The 19,830-nt window shown below is 39.4% G+C and overlaps 1 protein-coding gene across 1 annotated transcript; it reads right to left on the bottom strand.

Annotated features, from left to right (window-relative positions):
* Window positions 1-1,280: 1,280 nt before the first annotated feature.
* Window positions 1,281-19,104, bottom strand: papolg (poly(A) polymerase gamma). Its single transcript, XM_053332774.1, has 24 exons — window positions 18,764-19,104; window positions 17,470-17,628; window positions 17,131-17,197; window positions 16,884-16,965; window positions 15,331-15,440; window positions 13,960-14,013; window positions 13,754-13,865; window positions 13,162-13,251; window positions 12,753-12,891; window positions 12,542-12,614; window positions 10,290-10,410; window positions 10,005-10,089; window positions 8,589-8,642; window positions 7,879-7,998; window positions 6,570-6,679; window positions 5,995-6,116; window positions 5,730-5,887; window positions 5,505-5,626; window positions 5,201-5,409; window positions 5,022-5,102; window positions 4,875-4,934; window positions 4,666-4,769; window positions 4,468-4,568; window positions 1,281-3,758 (listed from the first exon to the last, which is right to left on the bottom strand). Exons 1-24 carry the CDS (start codon window positions 18,778-18,780, stop codon window positions 3,583-3,585), a joined length of 2,526 nt encoding a protein of 841 aa, XP_053188749.1. The 5' UTR covers window positions 18,781-19,104; the 3' UTR covers window positions 1,281-3,582.
* Between the last annotated feature and the right edge of the window lie 726 nt (window positions 19,105-19,830).

The following is a 19,830-nucleotide window of genomic DNA, read 5'->3' as shown; positions in this document are numbered from 1 at the left end:
GCAATGCGACCATCGGCCATCCCATTTTTTTGTTCAGGATAATGGGCTGTTGGACTAATGGGACATTTCAGAATACACTTAATTCACAAAACTGCAACAGACTACAAAAATAACATGAGGGAAGTCGAGGAAAGGTGTTTCTGTTTCTGTTCATGCCAGTATTAAGGTACGCCTGTTTTTTATTCAGTTGTATTAGCTGCATTATGTATTGTATGGCATGATATAGCAGATTTATGTAATGGTTAGGGTGGATTTGGTGTTCGGCGATAGAAGAGGCTCTCCTATTGACTGTGCTGAAGAGTGAAGACTACTGGCCTACTTTATGCTGATTTATCTATGAGTTTGCCAGGTGAGCTAGCTGATAAGATGGGGCTTTTTTGACTTGGGCAGAAAAATCTCCCCAAATGAGCAGAAGAGGAAGGCTGAGGATAGAAATGAAAACAAAGGAGAAGGGGGAAGAAAAGTGAGGTCAGTTAATGCCAAATGGTGATCATGTTATGAGTGGCTTGTATTTGATCCAGAAGAAAAAAACAAAAAGCATAATGTACTGTCAGGTTTGCCAGATCTACATGTCTGCAAAACACAAGACGAACCATTTTGTGTGTCAGTGTGGAGGAAAATAGAGCTATTCTAATACCCATGTTTAAATTGATCTAGTGGCTCTGATAATTTGGCGTATTTCAAGTGAAACATATTGGTGGGTTATCCAAACATTTTAAAACCTGACTGGGCATGTTATACAGACCATAACTCAAGAGTGAGACCATCAACCATGTACTTAATCCTACATAAGAACTTCTTTCATTTTGAGATTAATGGTTAATTCTTTCCTTTGTTTAGCTACTTTCTTTTTCCCTTTTCATCTATGAGATCCATTTAGAAACCGTTCCTGACCTTTCAATTGTATTATATTGTCTTCATCAGCAGATAAGTTTGTCCATTTGTCATAAAAATTTTCATATTGAAATAACCATTGTTCAATCCAGTATTTGCATGTTTTAGGTATTTCCCCACTCTGACACACCTGATTCTAATTATTAACTCATTATCAAGAAGCTGAAACTCTTCAAAGGGCTTGATAACGAGTTAATTATTGAACATGCACATTTAAAATTCAGTCCATTTAGTTTCTCGTGGTAAAAGAATGACATAAGGAACACTTTCTTGAGAACTATTTGAGATATTTTTTGTGATTTGGAATTCAGAGAAACCTTCCTTACAGTCTTACACATAACTAAAAATTAACGCAAAACATGCAACAAAAAACACCAAGAGACACCTTTGTAGTTTTTTTAGGGGTTTAATGGGTGTACGGATTCATTTAAAGGAAGTGATAAACACATACAAAAATACCCTTTCAATACATTTTAGAAACAAACATCTAAATGACCTCTTTTTGTTAAATGTTTTCCGAACAGCAAAACATGGGTTGTTTGAAACAGAGTGGTGCAGATTTCATTCAAAAAAGACCTACCTGCTATGAATGCTATTAAAAAAAAGATCACATGGTACAAATATGCAAATATAAATAAAGTGATAAGAAAACCCCCAATAATGAAGAATATGCCTTTTTGAAAAAACTGTTCTCTGTACATTTCGTTGGGGAAACTGATGCTGGAAAAACAAAAAAAACAAAAAAGAGCCTGTGTCCTTGCGTCCTAACTCTCACCTTGTTAGTTACACAATGCAGCAGCACATGTATATATCCTCTGTGCTGAAATCCACCACAAAGATACCCAGCTTCAGACCATATAGATGGAGGGTTGGGGCCCAAGGCAGGAAAGAAAAAAAAAAAGGAAAAAAAAAAAAAAAAAAGTTGTCTCCTGACCCCCCCCTCCAACCTGTGGCCCCAGGAGATGCTTTTTTTCCTTTTTAAGAACCTCCACAGGAGGCGCAGAGGGTTAATACCCATATCTTGAGGGAATTCTGTCTCTCTCCGACACATAATCAACCTTCTATGCATGCACGCTCACACACAGTCAACCACATACACATGCGTACACACACAAACCAGCACACAACTTGTCAAAAAAAAAAAAGAAAAAAAGAAAAAGAAGAAGCTTCGAACCATTTTTTTCCTCTTCTTCACAAAAAAGCACCACAAACTCTTTCGTGGATGTGACACACGCTTGCGAGCAGGTTCGAGCTTCACTAGCTGACGGACCACGGTGAAATGATGGAGGTGGAGGTGGGGGGGGGGTCAAGCAGTAATCTGAAGAAATGACTGTTTAGCCCTCCTGATGGCTGGGTTTGTTTGACATGAGGATGATTTCACATGTAAAACACAGGTATGTACTCTCTTTTACTGTGTCTACCACAATGATCTGACACCTAAAGCTTGAATAAACCATGAAAAAGTAGGCAGATAATGAATAAACGCAACTTTTCTTTTAATCCAAGACAATATGGTTTCATCCATCGTTTCGTACGGATCTTTCCGAGTGCTGAACAACTTTCAGAAAACGCCTGACCGTTTTTACGATGTTGTTTGTGAGGATGATTTTCTTGCTCTTAACCGGCACCTGAGAAGCACTGCTGTCACTTTACCGTTTTTTTCTGTTAAACAAGGATTTGGATCATATAATCTTCTACACACTGCAAGTCCCATACTAACCTGGAATCCTCTGTGGGTAGTCTTGGTGGTCTAAAGAGTCGTGGGTTACGATATCCAAGCAAACCCTCCATAAAACCTCCCTGCATCTGTATCCAAACCTTTACGGTGTTTTTACCAGAAAAATATTCAGGGCTGGAGACAATTTTTTTTTTTTTTTTTTTTTTTTTTTGGACAAGCAGTAGAGAAAAAAAAACAAAATTTACAATTTTTTAAACTTTTTTTCACGTTTTTAGATAAAACTACAATAGAATGATCAAAAGACTTAACAGTGATCTTTTGCTTTTTTTTTTTTTTTAAGACAAAAGTTATGTACATCAACATTTACTGTACAGGTTTCTGTTTGGGAGAAATGAAAATGAAGAAGAAAAAAAAAAATCAGCATACACCAGAAGTGTGTATAGCAAGCGTCGATAAATGTTCTGAGCTGTTTTAAAACATGTTAACTCGAGAGAAAAAAAAAAGAAGAAAGAAAAAAAAAAGAGGAAAATGAAAAGAACGGCTCATTTTCCGTCTGTATTGCGAACGATTTTAAACATTGAAGGAGAAGACGAGTAAAAAAAAAAGAAAAGAAAAAAGAAACTGTCGCTTTAGTTCTCGTGTCGGATTTCTCCGTAACTGTGTTAAATGCTCTCTGGCTGCGAGTGTGACCGAAGAAGACGCAGACGACATCGTGGTTTTGACCGAATCACCTATCCACTGGCAAATCTGTAAAAAAAAAAATCACTGGAGATCTGAGGTGAGGTGAGGTGTCCAACCCCCCCTCCCCTGTCCAACCCCCCCTCCCACTGCTGCTGCTTCACACATGGGATTTGTTCTGGAACTGAACGCGCTCTCTCTCCCACTCCCACGTGTGAAGTTGACTTCTCGGTGTTAGACTTTTAAACAGCAAAGCACCACCTCTGGGTGTTTATATATGTATATATGTGTTTGTGTGTGTGTGTATATGTCCAAGTCTGTGAGTTGTGTGTTCAAGCTATGTGGATTCTGGCCTTCTCTGTTTCTTTCAGCCTCTTGGCCTGTTCCTCCAGGGAGGGAGAGTGGGGTCTCTTTGAGGGCGCTCCGTTCAGCGGGTCGGCTCCTCGGCTCACTAGTGTGGGGATGGAGCTGCCGACGGGGGGCACGACGGGTTTGGATGCAGTATTTTCTACACAAAGACACAGAGACAAAAAAACCTCATTTAGATTTTATTTTTATTATTTGACTTTTAGTTTTAGTCGGCAAAACTGAAGACATTTTAGTCTAGGTGATGCAACTTAATCAGCTTTTGAGGAGCTGTAGAATATGCTGTTTATTAATTAAGAGCTACAACAGACGTGTTTCCATCTGATATAAGTGTATTTCATGCAAATAAAAAGTGTTTTCTGTAATAAAGAAAAAGAAGTAGTAGAGGTTGCAAACTGGAAACTAAACCAGTCACATTTGGCCATACAGGAAAGAAAAATGGGAAGAGGTTTTCAGGAAATTGTTTCAGATTGAGAGAGAGAGGTGTAACTTATTGTGTCAAGCCATAATTGGCAGAAACAGCTGATCAGTCATGTGAGTTAAATGTTCACTACATCAGGACTTATTTGGCAAAGGTGTTTCCACTTCCTGTTTAGTGCATTAACTCTTTTTCAAAAAAGGCAAGCTTTTCAGATGTTGCTGTTTCCATCAATCTTTTTTAATGTGATAAAAAAACACTTTTTTTTGATACATGTAGGAAAAAAGACTATTATAGGTCATTTCTCTATTCAGTCATCTTTCACTATATTGTTTAGTTAGTTACTGAATTTTATTTTGACATGATGAGATGCTTGATGACTTTTAAGACGTTTTAAGAAGTAGTGTTGAAGAAACAACAACACAACACTCACTTGAGCCAATGACAGGAATGGACATGCCTTTTTCTTCACTGCTGGGGGGAGCGTCAGTGGTGAGGGTTCCCTCGAACACTGGGGGCTTGGGAGGTGTGATGCTGCACGACATCGAGACAAATGCGTCAGAAACACAACCAAATAAAACAGGGGTTCAACTGCTCTGACAGAGGAAGGAGAAAAACAGCTGGAGCTCACTTGTGGCGGTTGAGGGCCAGTTTAATGGAATTTTTCACCACGCGGCAGCTGTTGCTGGCTGGAAGAGGCGAGGAGGCGTCTGGCAGCTCCATGCTGGGAAGTCTCTGGAGGTGGGAGACGGTGACATTTCATAAGCCAGTCATTTATTAGCTGCTTCTATGAATCCCCATGGTAAGATTGTTATTAAAAAAAAACAAAGAATGTATTACCTGTGTTCTTGAGGTATCGATGGTTGGAATGGGCTTCGCCTTTGATCCAGAAAGAGGAGTCTTATAGTGGAGAGAGAGACAAATGTCAAACTGCGGATATGTTTTCTTTACATATTATAATGACAGAATCAGACAGTGAACACTTACAATGTTGGGTCCATCTCCGTGCACATGGGGGTCAGATGGTGGATATGGCTCTTTGAAAGTAGAGTCGTCATTGGAGACCTCCTGCAAGAAAAAACACAGCGGAGTGTCACCAGACAGTCAATTTCTATTAAACTGAAATCAAATACTGAATGTATTTCACACACACAACACACACACACCTCTGTGTCTTTGTGCCTCTTGGCCAGGTCCTCTTGTGTAGGTGAGTGCGGTCTCTTGGCTGGAGCTCCGTTGACAGAGTCGTCCAGGCCGTTGGGCTCCTCTTTGGGGCTGCTTGCGGCGTTGGGCTTCACGTTCCCGCTCGGCGCAGGGGGGGTGACGGAGCTGCTGGCTGGTGGAGAAGAAGGTTTCACCACTTTTACTGGCGGCTCTGTAGAACGCACAAAATCAGGATAATTTGTTCTTATCTTCTGACTTTACAGATACCAGCTTTAATGTGAAAGTGAGTGGAAAAATGAGACTGACTTGAGCCGATGACAGGGATGGACATGCCCTGGTCTGTTGTAGGAGGAGCTGCTGCTGCTGCTGCTGCTGCTGCACTGGGTGCTGGAGAGCTTTCCACAAAAAGCTGCTTGGGAGGGCTGACGCTGCAAAATACAGAGCAAAAATGACTTCAATACATACACTCAGCATCGTGTTGAGACTTTCAGCTGGTTCATGGTAAAGATTGAGAAGCTGTATTTATCGTACCTGTCATCTGTGTCAGACGTGGGCTTGGAGGGTTTGCTGGTTGGGGAGCAGATGGGAGTCCCTGAGTCTGTGTCTCTGGAGCTGTCCAGGTGACTGCTGTCCAGAGACATCCTCTTAGAGCTCCCCCCGTTAGAGCTGCGGTTCAACTCTGCTATGCTCTGCAGAAAAAGAAAAAAGGAGAAGCAGGTGAGAAAACTGAGCATTAAAAAAGAACTAGGAGTTGAAAGATGCGATGACTTTTAAAGTGACATACAACTTCACTGACCCTCTTCTTCTTCTGCACCAGTTCAGCAGGAAGGTACTGGTGGAGCTGCTTCTTCTTTACATGCGTTGCTTCGATCTTCATGCCGTCCTTCAGCATGTTGATGTTGTTGGCTTGTCTGTACACTGCAGGAAACCAGAGGACATCATCATGCCATTCACTATCCTGACTCTTTGGATATTGAACATTCTACTTTAGTGCACTGATATTTTTAGACACTTCTTGCACAAGGCTCTGTGTACAACAGCCTAAAGAAAATTATATTCATGTTAAATTGTTAATGTTTAACCACAGAAGTTATTTTTAATTCCAGCACCACCTACAGTTAGAAATAAAGTCATGACATGTTTAATTTTTGGTTTACTGAGAGTAAATGGTGCCTGTGATTAAGAAAACACTGGATCAATTAAAAAGTTGCTAAGACAATAAACAAACTGAAATATTCACGGTATGATTTTTACAGTATAAGTACCAACTAAATATTTATTATATACAGTCACGGTTGGCAGTGATGCTGGTTCATTTTATTCTATGTCATGTTTGACCAGATTTAAGCAGTGTGTAATATTTGGACGTACCAGTGTCTGTGAAGGACTGGATGTCGTACGTCAGGTCAATATTCACACTCTCTGCGTTCTCCACTTTCTTGAAGATGATCCCGATGAACCACATGGACACAAAGTCGTTCCTGTTGCACAAACACACAAGGAACTACATGAAAATGATTCCTAAACCAAAAACGCTTAACATTGGGTTAATGATTTTTGTGAGTCTTTGACAACGTTCACATTAAACAACTATTACAGTAATAGTTAACAACAAGACCTTTGACAGCGATGACTTCATGACTCTCTGACTTGTACTAGCAGTACATGTGAAAAAGAAAAAAACAGACTTGCTTAATGTGCTTAAAAAAGGTTTAATGATTAGCAGGTTTCTCTACAAGGACAGGCTGACCAGCCAGTAGGAAAAAGTAGCCTGTTATATGGGCCAGGCAGGAGCTGGAAATCATTATTAGTAAAAAGGAAAGTTAGGCCTTTTGTATGTTTTAGCCCACACAAAACTTTAGTCATTAAGAATCATTAGACCCTTTTCTATTATTTATTTATTTATTGACAGCTTCAAGACATGCCACAATGATAATGTGTTGATTTAGAAGAAACATATTAGGTTCTTCTACCAAAATAAACATTCTTTTTAATCTCATGTCTTATCTAGCCTATGTATTGATTTTAATTTCAATTATTTATAAAAAAAAAATCAATCTGCGCCAAAAATCTCTCCATAAGAAATCATGTGAATCTAGTCATCTTCGTCTTCATTTTCTTCCTCACTACCAACCTACATCTTCATTCTATAAACACAGGTCTGTTACTTTGACAACACGGCTTTATTTACTTTGTGTTTGCAATGCGTCACAGACATGACCCTGTTGTAAAAAAAAGTGCAATGTAAATAAACATTCATTAAGGCTGTAAATGTCTGTGTGGTGTTACTGGTGTGTGTGTGGAAAATGTAGTGCGTTCACTGGACTGTGAAACCAATGGAATCCAACATGTGTTTTGTCTATTAATCTGCTTATATTTGTCAAACCCCTGACGATGACTCTCTGCTCTCTACTCAGCCACACACACACACACACACACACACACACACACACACACACACGTAGAGCATGTAGAGGCAGGACTATTTCTCCATCATCATGCTTGCACTACTTGGAAATATACACTCACAGTGAATCACAACTTGTTAATCAGGACTATTGTATTATAATCGAAACATTGGACTGGACTTAAAAGAGCAGTCGTCAGCTGTTTGGATGATGGAAAGCTTTTGCCCTCCTCGCTCAGCCTGTTTCTTATGTGTGGATAAAACTGGACTTACTCATTGCGGTTCTCTTTGGACCCAGGGAAGGACTGTGGGTTGACGTGAGCCAGGGTGATGTATTCATTCCTCTCCAGGTTTCCCACCAAAACGCGGATCTTTGACTCCACTAGACCGATCCTGAGGGAAAACATCAGAGTCTATTTACCAAAGTGTTGTGTATAATGTCACGCAACTTATCTTCACTGTACTGCAGGACTGTTTCCTGACTCAAGGAGTTTTTCCATTTAGTAATATATGTTCCTTGAGTGCATGATGATAAATACACTTAAAATATCAATGCGCAGGCTCAAATTTTTTTTATTTTCAACATAAACAAAATAATACAAAGACCTACAGTTAAGACAAGACGTAGAGAAAACAACACAAAACGAAACACTGACAAAAAGGGGGGAGGGGGGCTGTACAAGAAGTCCCCTGATATTTTAACCTGGCATTACAATACAATTGAGGAGTGTGTAAGGGACTGGTCCCCAGTAGCAGTATACCTGGAAGAGGAATGGTCAAGTGATATGTTGACAAATATAACTGCAGCAATCACAATATAGTTCTCTGATACTGTTTGGGTTTTTTTTTTTTTCTTCTTTCTGTTAGTGTTTACTTTTGTGTTTTTTAGTATTAGTCTTGTCCAAAAAAACAAAAACAGTACATATACTAAACGTAGAATAGGAAAGAGTAGACCTGTTAGAAGTACAGACTTTAGCACTCACCATTCTAAGTGGTTTTCTTCTGTGGATGCACTGGCAGTCAGAACGATGTAATGCCTGCAACACAAAAGAGAAAATATGCAAAAATGTTAAACAGACTTCTTACTAAAATACTGGTCATAAACTATCATACAAATCAAATGCATCTTGACTGAACATATCCCACATACAAATACAACATCTACTTAAAATGTAAAATAACTGTCAGACTCAAGATGGACAGATGAGCAGAGAAAAGGAGTGAGCTACAGGGTCTGATAAACTCACTTATATTTTCTCTTTTCATTTTCAACCTTCAGCCTAAATTGATATTGCACAGCTGGGAGGCAAAAAAAGGCTGTATGAATCTTATCATGAGCTCCCAACACCTAGAAACACACTACTGGTATTTTTACATTATTGGAAAGTAACAACCTGTAACCTGAAGCTTCCTTTGGTCTGAGCCCTGAACCTTTGAGGAACTTTTAGGGTAAAAACAGTCGGTTCTGCCTTGATTTTCCAACAGCTGGACAGATGTGGTCATCATTTTGCATTATACCATACCATACCATACCATAATAGTGCCACCTCTAGAAGGGTTCCTAAATGATCTACATTAGCTTGTCTCTATAGCGATCGGAGGACGGTGACAACCAAAGCAGAGTCCTGGACAACAGCTACGAGTTCAGTTCCCAGCTGGTAAATCTCAGTTATGGAAAAACACCAACAGATGTGTTAATTTGATGGAGTTCCCCTTTAAGACCACATTAGACCATAGTGCAGACCCACTGTATTAGAACCAACACATCAATCTAAGAACTTGAGTTGTGTAAACATGTGATTCAAGTCATTTAATTGGATCATTTCAGCAGCGTTTTGATCATCGTATTGTCTGTGCTGTACAGAGGAACAGTGAGCATGTAACGCTCATAATCAGGCAACTTAATGTAGCTCGAAAAGGTGGAGCAGCAGCAGAAGCTGGGATGGAACTGCGTTGAGGCACATGAACAGCGTGGGAGGGACTTTCATAAACAAAATGAGTCGACCAAAACTCTGCTGACCACAGTTAGGATGAGTCAAATCTGCCTAAAACCGAAAAAAGTGAAAACAATAAGTTGGCAAGAGAAAAAAAAAAAAAAGGAAAAAAAAGTCTTCATCTGGTTTTAGTTTATGTACAGCACAAATACAGTGTGTGGCTTGCCAAAAATTTTTAAATGTCACACAAATAGCTAATTTCCTGATGTATTATGATGCTTCACTTTTTTAAAATATGTGGTCAAAACACATTTTCCAAACTTGCGTGTTAAAAGATTATTATCTGGGTTCAAAGAGGAAATTAGAACTGACGTTTCTGTCCAAATAATACAAGCCTACAACACTTATTGTTTTGGTTCATAAAACATACAATCCATTTATATTTGTGACTATATCGACACCTACTTGTACTTTTGGAAGAAATTAGGAGGCTCAAAGAGCTTGGACCATTCTGCTTTTCCCTGAAGAATCTCATCTGTGACGCTGAGACCTGAACACATCACACACACACACACACACACACATATTAGACTTAATTCAATATTTAAAGTGACATTAAAGTGAAAGTCATGTTTTCTATTAACTCTATAACAATAATGTGTCAGAGTGATCAGAGTGTGATATTTTAACGTTACCACTGCTTTTCACAATACTAAACCAGATATGAGATTTTACTGCAGTCTTTATTACCGTATTTGAACTCCTCGCTCATGATGGTGCGTGTTGACGTGGAGACGTTGTATGTGGAGTTCTGCTGGGGGTAGGCAGGCGTGATGATGGGCATCAGGTGGTATCTGTCAGATGGGTTGACCTAAAAAATATATGAAAAAACGAAAAAAAAAAAATACTGCAAAAAGGGACCACAATTGACTGCTGTGAGATCGACACTACACCCACACTACACCTGACTGCAGTAAAGCGACTTAACGCCCACACACACACACACAAAAAAAAAGGTATCAAAACCAAGAGTGTGCAGGCCTCTCCCACACACACACACACACACACACACATACAGAGAAGAGAGGGTGCATCCCAATGCCCTTAATTGCCTTCACGTTTCCCTCATTTGCATGTTTCCTCATGTTTGTGGGAGAGACTACGTAGGATGTAAGGAAGGCCGACACATGAAACGTGCTTCCCTCTCACATATCATCTCCAGTGAGGTGGCAGTTTTTGATAAAGGTTGCACAGCTAGATCACCTCTCAGTAAGAAGAACTAAACCCTAGCCTAACCTTATATAGAACATATTCTGTACTGCCTAAACAGTGAGAACACAGGCACTACTGTTAACTTTGACTTAAAAACAAAAAAAGGATTAAACTCAACCCACACAACAAACTATTTCAACTACATGGAGATCAGTCCGACCACAATTACTGAGTTTATTTTACATCAACAATTAGTCTATTTTTCAACAGTTGCCAGCTGTTCTTGGAGGTACACTCCCTGCTTTTCCTTTTTTAAAAGAAGGGCTAAAAAAACAAGACAATCATTATTTTGAGGTGAGAACACAGATGGTATTTTGAGTAGCTGATGGACACTAATCACATGAACAAGAAACCATTTTTATCAAGAGGAGGTCTGTGCCTTCTGGTTACTTTTTTCTACAATATAAAACCCTCATAGCACACAGAAATAATAATGTATTAGCCAAAACATCTGGGGCAGTTAAACATTATATGTAAAACTGCACTTACTGTCCAACGCACAGAGACGGTTGGCTCTACTTTGAACGGAAATGACACCAATACACAATTAAAATGTGTTTATTGCTGAAGGAACATAAACATGATAGCAATTACACCAGCTAGAATAATTTAAACAATGTCTACAGATGAATTAGTTTGGGTGATTTTCTTGTTAGAAACATAATGGTAAAAAAAAGAAACAAAGCACTGGTCTAGCATTAAAAATGACTACATGTAAAAAAATAAATAAATAAATAAATAAAAAGGTATCTTAACATATAATGTCTCAATGTTAAAGCTGGAGTGCTGGACTTTTGTCTCCCCCTTCTGGCATTGAGAGTAAAGGTGCTGTGATAACGTAACTCATGCACATCCTGAATGACACATACATAGAAAGGTAAAAAAGGATGTGTTTTGACACTTTTGTACACTAGCACACTGGGATTTGTCCCAGTATGGCTGATGACCAGTAAACCAGTGGGCTGTAACCTACTGCTGCAGCTGTAAAATGGTGGATAAACTGTTTTGAGTGTCACACACCCCTGTGAAATGACTCATTTCACTATCAGAATAACATTAGGAAAGTCTAGAAGAGCCACACGATTATAGCAGCCAGTGCGGGAATGTCGCTCCCAACACGAAATTTTGTAAGTCTGTGTATTGTGAAATACAAGAAGATTTATCTGCTGGTGAAAAGCTTTATCAGCATTGTGTGAACTTGGTTTGACAAAGAGCTTTAAATGTAACGGATGCTCATTTTCATGTAAAAAGTCCTGTACTGCAGGTTTAAGTAGCAAACAGCTGTTGGTGCCGTTTTTTTCCGTTGGTATTTATCTTTTTCTTTTTTAGATTCAGTTTAATCACAGTCTGCCATATCGGGTCAGCTGCACTATCCAATTATTGACACATCTCATTGAAAAGGGGGGGGGGGGGAGTGAGTCTGCCTGATAAAAGACGTCCATGTAGGAAGTCTTCCTTGCTCCGAGCTGCTCTGGGAAGCCCCCTCTGAGCAGAATTAGGAGCATTGGAACTCATGACGGGAGACCCGAGATCCATGTCCAGGTCACATGAGGACAGAGAAGCGAAGGAGACATGAAATAAGAGAAGTGAAATGTACCTGCGTCTGTTTAACACCAACAAACTTTACACAACTGGGCCTGTTAAGCTGTGGCCAGATACGTGTTTACTGTTCCTGCACAGCACTCCATGTAATAAACACATAATATCTTAAAACACATGGTTATACTCACTCTGGGATCCCACACAGGTAGATTCAGATTACTGTCCTCAGGTTGTTTCAATAGCACAGGATTCGGCCATTCCCTGCAGAAAAAAAACATGACAAATATGATGAAAACATGTTTACGCTGGTTTGTTTATATAAATGACGAGATACTGTCACGCAATGTTGTGAAATACTGCCATCAAGTGGAAAAATGACAAAAGTGATCAGATTCTAACCATTTGGAGAAAACAAGGAAGAACTTGTGGACGAGCGTGGCTGCCACAGCGTTTGGGTAGAGCTGGCAGGTCCTGGCCACCAGCATGGCCCACGACACTCCACCCAGAAACCCCAGCATGTTGGAGTAGATCCCGCGACCTGTGGGTGTAGGGAATGTTACAACAGGGAAGTGTGCTGCTATTAACTAGAAGGGGTTTAAACTAGCTTACAGGTGCTAATTTTACACACAACTGTGTAGCTTCAGTCACTACAAAGATCATGTAATTAACATTTGATATTTTAGATGTTTAACTGCAACTACTGGTTCTTTTTTTTGATGGCTCCTTTAAAAACGTGGTAAAAGCAGTCACAAAAAGCAGAGTTTCTAAAGTGTGTCAGACATTTGAAGAACAGTTTAAATCCACTTACGCTTCGCCCACAGTTTGATGGCTCTCAATGTCAGTCTGAAGTTTTCTTTGTTTGGCACGAGGTACAAAATTTCATCAGTCACTCGACAGCCTGCGATAAGACAAAAGATAAGAGACCTCAAACACTGTCGGATCAGTATTACATTGTTTAACACAGTAAGAGGGATCACAGCACTCCCGTTCTTGCCTCCCTACACTGGCTGCCTATGAAGTACAGAATTGTTTTTAAACGCCTAACAATTATTCCTAAGGCCTTGAACGGATATGCTCCTCTGTATTTAACAGAACTCCAGTCCCCATACCACACTGACAGAGAACTAAGGTCATCTGGTCTTTTATGTGTTCTTCCTCTGTGTGAAGCACTTTGAATCAACCATGCTGTGTTTAAAGGTGCTATATAAATAAAGCTGAGGTTGAGGTTGAAAACACTGTTACACCTGCCGCGACTGGCTGCAGTAAAATGTGATGAGCTATTTTACTATGAGCTATTGTGTTACTAATTAAACGTCACTGTTAAAAACAGCATCAGGCCTTCGCTCAATATTAACTTATCTACTGTGTATGTTGAATCCAACTGAAGCCATGTTGTGTACCGTTAAGGCTGCGGATACAACGAATGTCCAAGTTTCTCAGGATGGAGTCCCCCCTCAGGTCCAAGTTGTCTGGAATGGACTGTAAGGCCAGTCTGGCAAAAAGCAGGTCAATCTGTACAGAGACACAGAGAGACAACATCAAACAGGCTGGCAGCAAGTCACTAGCTGAGAACTGAGTAACTGAGTTGTACCTCACAGTGACTCACCTCTATTCCGTCAAATTTGAATTTTATCACCGGTACAAAGGCATCCTCGACGGCCTTGAAAAAGACACCAAGAGAGACCACATCAAAAACAAAATCAGGGACAAGGAAAAGTCACATGACTCACTGACATTGTTGTATGAAACAAAGGCCAAAACAACAATGAATGAGAATAAAACACTGTAAAGTAACACCTCCAGCACACCACTCCTTCACAGCATCACCACTGTGTGTATCGGCGTCTGGACACACACACACCTTGGGAAATGAACAGTATTTACAAGCAGACCTGGCAACACCACAGGCCTCGCTGCTGATTATTGTTCATCTCTTGAGAGTCGCGACGTTATTACTCTGCTTTATTAATCCTCTGCCAACTCAGCAGATGTAAACTCTGCCATACAAGAGTACAGTGAACTGTGGAGAGCTGCGTTCTCTCCCAGGAGCAGTGATGTAAGCCTCTGCTGCTCTTGCTTCATCTTCTACACTGACGAGGTCTCTGCACGCTATATGAACTCAAATGTAATGCTTTTCAAGACCTCGAAACAGAAAGTTAAAAATCCTTTCAGCTTCATGTTAGACATCAATTTGATGGTTTTAGTATGGATAGTTTTCAGAGTTATTTTGTTTCTCTGTATAACAATCATATGTGAAATGTCTCCCACTGTTACTCTTTACATTAGATACAACTTTTTTATTTATTTAAACATTTAATTCATTACAATTTGCTTGGAACTGTTATTGCATATTGTAAAACAATAAGCCTGTTGTGGTCGTTCTCACACTGAAGAGTGAGCTGTAGTTGATTCTCCTCATTAGCCCACATTCACATTACAGTACATCTACCTTTCATCTACTTTACAGCCCAATAAATCTGTAACTTTCTGATAAATGGGTAACAAATCTCAAGTCTGCTCCTCTCCTTCAACTTGGCCTTTGTGGCTCCAGACTACAAACATTAATCTACAGATTCTAACAACTGTCAGAAATAACAGAGAGCTCTGTGTCTCCTCTGACCCCCCCCCCCCCCAACCAACTGTGTTTAACTAAACATCAGCTGGACTGTTTATTTTACTTCTTTAAGCCTGTTGCCAGAGTAAAAAAAGAGCTGAACCAGACCAAACTATATTTAAATGACCTCAAATTTAAGACCTATCGCAAATGAAAATAAGACTTTTTGAGGATTAACAGGAACCCGGACTGGAAACCCTTTAATTCAACAGTGTGACTATTCAAGGCTCGGGTGAAACAGGGGGAAATGACCAAACATGGTTCTTCTAAATGAACTGTGATTTGTGTGATTTTGTGTGCTGAAGCTTGTACACAAACGTATTCCTTGTCTTGTGCTTTCATGACATAATGACAGAGACTCACCCTCAGGTCTTTGATCTCTTCGTGCTGTTTCAATTTCTCGAAGAAAGACTGGAAAAAGTCGCTTCTCTCTACGTGGCGCGGAGCCACACATAAGGCGTCAATATCGGCTCCTGTAATAAACAAACAGTCATTTCGGATCAGTGCAGTCTGTGTCACACAGTGGGTTAAATGCTTGTGATGACTTAATGACAACCTACACAGAACAAAGTGGCTGCAGTCAAGGTTAAAGAGTTCATGTGATTAAAAAACTATGTGTAAACAGCTCTGATTATGAGCTGAAAAGATCATGAAGAGACACTAAAAGGAAAACTGGGTGAGAGACAAGCACAGAGTCAAACTGCTGTTTAACTGATAAATCCTACACTGCTTTAGACAATCTCCACCCACTGAATAGTTTAGATATTTAAAAACAAAAACTACACTTCAGGGCTGATTTGGCTTGACAGTGATGACCTCCTGAAGCAGGAAGTTTTTAAGACTGCAGGTGAGGTGTTAATCTTCCATCTGCTGACGTGACACCATTTACACACACACACACACACACACACACACACACACACACACACACACACACACACACACACACACACACACACACACACACACACACACACACACACACACACACACACACACTCTCTAATGTTTGTGTGTCTCAGTGTCTCAAATTTTGCTCTCAAAAAGAAAAGGCCACTTAAGACTGGAATTAAATCCGATGTCTTCCAAATAGATGTGAAATCTAATTAAGATGGTGAAGTCCAAGTTTTATCAGCTTTTAGTATTTGTGTATACTCAGACTCATATTTATATTCTGCAATAAATTTAACATTTTTAAATGCTGAACAAACTGAGCCACTTTTATTTGTTTGTGCTTCTCAGCGGTTCACTTTTCTCACAACTGTAATACGAATGGATTCCACTTATAACAACAATGTGGCAATCAATTAATAAAACAACTAAATCAGTACAATGACCAACTTTGTACAATAGCTTAAACATTCTTAATTATTCTGATTAATTTAAGAGATGAGTTTCATTTTAAAAAGAATGTTGTGGAACAAATTGTAAAAAACAAACAAACATAGAAATCCATTTTTCTATTATATGTATCTTTTAAATCATTTTCAGTGTTTCAGCTTGTGTTCTCACTCATTGTATTTGCTGTTTCAAACATGTATGTAGTCAGACCACATTCCCACTAAAGCCCTCTGTCCACAGTGAGCCAGTGTTTACTGTTTTTCACACATCAAAACTAGGCTTTTCAAAAACTCTTTCCAGCGCACACAAATACGACAATGCTGGCCTCTCGCTTTAGTGTGGAGAGGGAAAAATGAGCTTTTCAAAAAACAATGACAGGTGCCTGCTTGGACTGGGTTGAGTGTTGTGGTGCTGGTATTGTTATGAAATTTTCTTTGCTTTTAAAAACACTCTCTGTGATTTGTTCAGTGGAGTATCAGTATTACAAATCACACTACAGGTGCTGCCACTGACAAGTTCCCAGCATTAAATAATGATAACACTGCGAGTAAACACATGAATAAAACTAGGCTTACCTTTTGTGTGCACTCCAAGACGGTATGAACCAAATGTAAATATCTTGCCCCCGACACAGCTTATAGCTGATGGTGGAAGGTTCTGCAGAGAGAAACATGAAAAGTAAAGTCAGATTATTGTTCTTCCTCTATACGGCATAACAGCAAGCTTTGAACTGCTTTAGTGTCTTTAATTTAACAACTCCATACTGCATAATATACTATTTCTTCGATTTAGAAAGGCATCCGGCATCATGACAGAACCTACCTTTAATTCACTGATCTCTGCGATCCATTCTTTAACAAAGTTATTCAACTTTCCAAGAACTGCAAGTCTGAAAACAGACAAGTTTGGCAAATTCAGTTTTATAGATTTGCATTCAAGCAACAAGGCATACACATGGAGTGACACCACAGTCATCTGGACACATGTAAAATAAAAATCAGTACTACATTGACACGTTAAGTTTCTACTTGGGAAGTGCTGAATAAAGGCTAAGTACATTATGTTACACATTAGTGCAACCCATGCATGTACTAATGTTGGAATTCCCATTTGCAGCCAAGATGACTTATAATAGCCTAGAGGTGTATAAACATTTCTAACCTGTGGTTCAATTCCTCTTCGTCTTCAAACACCCCAAAAGGCTTCATAGCATCACAGAGCTTCTTGGTGTACTGGTGGTCTATTTCTCGTGGGGGTGCGAGGCTAATGGCAGAGGTGATGCCATAGTGTCTCTGAGGCTGTTGCCCACCAGGCATGGCGCTGCGAGGGAAACACGACAAGACGCAATACATTACATGACAGCTTCAACGTGACGATATTTAGCTTTACTGCGTTACTTTTTTCATGTGTCAGCTTCTACAACTCATTCACAAAAAAATTAAGATGTAAAGTGACAGCCTCCCTCCATTTAGATGTTTTTTTCTTCTTGTTGCTTTTGTTGAATGTTTGAGCTTTACAGTGCAGAATGAGTTTGACACTAAAAAGGATGTTTTCACACTCACAAAATACAATTTCAAGCATGATTTGTGACATAAAAACTAGATAAGCCAATCATAATACTACAGAAGTGTGATGTGGAAACTTAAACAATCCAATGCACATACATTAAGAATGGACTTTACAGTGAAGTAGGAAACATTTTATGTACAGTTATAAAACTTTACAAATATAATACTAACAAATTCATGGATGCTGATTTTTTTTAATGAGGGAGAAATGTCATTTTAATTATTTTAACATTATATTTATAAAAAAACTATATACATATTAAAACAATAAATCTATGTCAGATATTACTGTTTTAAGCAGAGTATTTCTTAGTATATGTGTGGAGGGGAACCTTAATTATAAGACATTTCTCAGCAACAGTGCTGTGTTATTGTTGCTCCTCTCGTCACTATTACCGTGAATCCATGTGTACACACAGCTTTGTGATTAATATGCATTACCTGGTAGACACAGGTATTAATAGTACTATAATAGTGTGTCATTCTAAGTCTAACAGGCACATACAGCAACAATGTAGAAATAGGTGAAATTGTGAAACTATTGCGCCTCAGCTAGCGCCAGACGCTACAAACAAGCTGGAGCCGCTAACAAACAGGCTAATTTAGCAGGTTAGCAAACGTTAGCTGCCTGGTAAGGAAGAAATGGTTTAATTACTGACCCGCCTTACTGTCACACTCATTTGAGAGTTGACGTTTCTCAAACTACAACAAGTGAAGTGAGTTTGCTTGGCTCGTTTGCAGCGGAGCTACCTAACAGCAAACAAGCGGGCTAGCCAGCTAGCGGCGGCTGCAGGCCTTGTTTGGTTGTTAGCCTTTTCTTTCAGGACTCTCTTCAAACGCGACAAGAAACGTTCACAAGCGGAAAACGCACCTCATGCACGACTCACCTGGACATTTCTTTCATGACACTGTAAAAAGCTTGCTCTGTTCGTCCCGCTGTAACGTTAAACCCGTAAAAAAAAACTAAGAAAGTCAGCAAGTGGAGGTGGTAACAGCCTCGACCTGATTACAACAATGGTCACTTTCCAGAGAGTTCAAACCTGCCACTGAACCGGAATCACTTCTTATAACGTAACGGAGCCGTTCGTAACCCTGGAAGCAGGGTCATAGCCAACTCGTTAACAAACCACACGAGGTGTTTGTGTGATATTAACAAAACACGCGTTTAATTACTGTTAGGTCCTCTCTTTTTTTTAATCAAATCTACAAACGTAGAGGCGTTTGCAAGCAGCACGCTGGGTAACCACCGTCAAAAGAAGCACCGCCCCACTGTGGGTACACATCACGTGACCACCGGGCCCTGAAGCTGCCGCTCAATTCAGCTGCAACACACCTCCACCTGTCTCACTGGGTGTGTTTCAGGAGTAAAATACATATATTATATACATTTTATAAGGTAAAGCGACGGTTAACATGTTGGAATTAAAACTACACTTAATTGACATACATACAAATATCCTAAAATAGAGGTTAAAACCAGCAATAAAGGATCATATACGCAAAACTTGGCAGGAGTAGTGAAATTTAGCACTTTTTTAAATCTTTCATTTGCACTGTCTTTTTAATGATTTTAAAGCAAATCATTATTTTATGCTGCACTCATATATAATGCTCTATTCTAATCTGGTTTTTATTTTATTTTTCTCTCTATTTTTCTGTACTTTTATTTTTATTATTAGTTGGGTTTTTAATGTTTTCAGTTTTTACTATTATACTATTTTTATTTTTCAAATTGTATGTTTTTTGTTTCCGATTTGTTTGTTATGTAAAGCACATTGAGTTGCCCCTAAGTATGAAATGCGCTTTATAAGCTAAGCAGCCTTGCCTTAGCCTGGCACAGTAAGACATCTGTACAGTATTCAAAAGCATGTTCGCGTTGGTGAAATACTGGGTGGGAGCCAAAGGAAGAGATTAATCACCCTGCTGGATTATGTACACACTATAATTAACCGGA

This window comes from Scomber japonicus, chromosome 14 (genome assembly GCF_027409825.1).
Source record: "Scomber japonicus isolate fScoJap1 chromosome 14, fScoJap1.pri, whole genome shotgun sequence".
NCBI lineage: Eukaryota > Metazoa > Chordata > Actinopteri > Scombriformes > Scombridae > Scomber > Scomber japonicus.
This window is presented reverse-complemented; position numbering and strand designations above follow the sequence as displayed.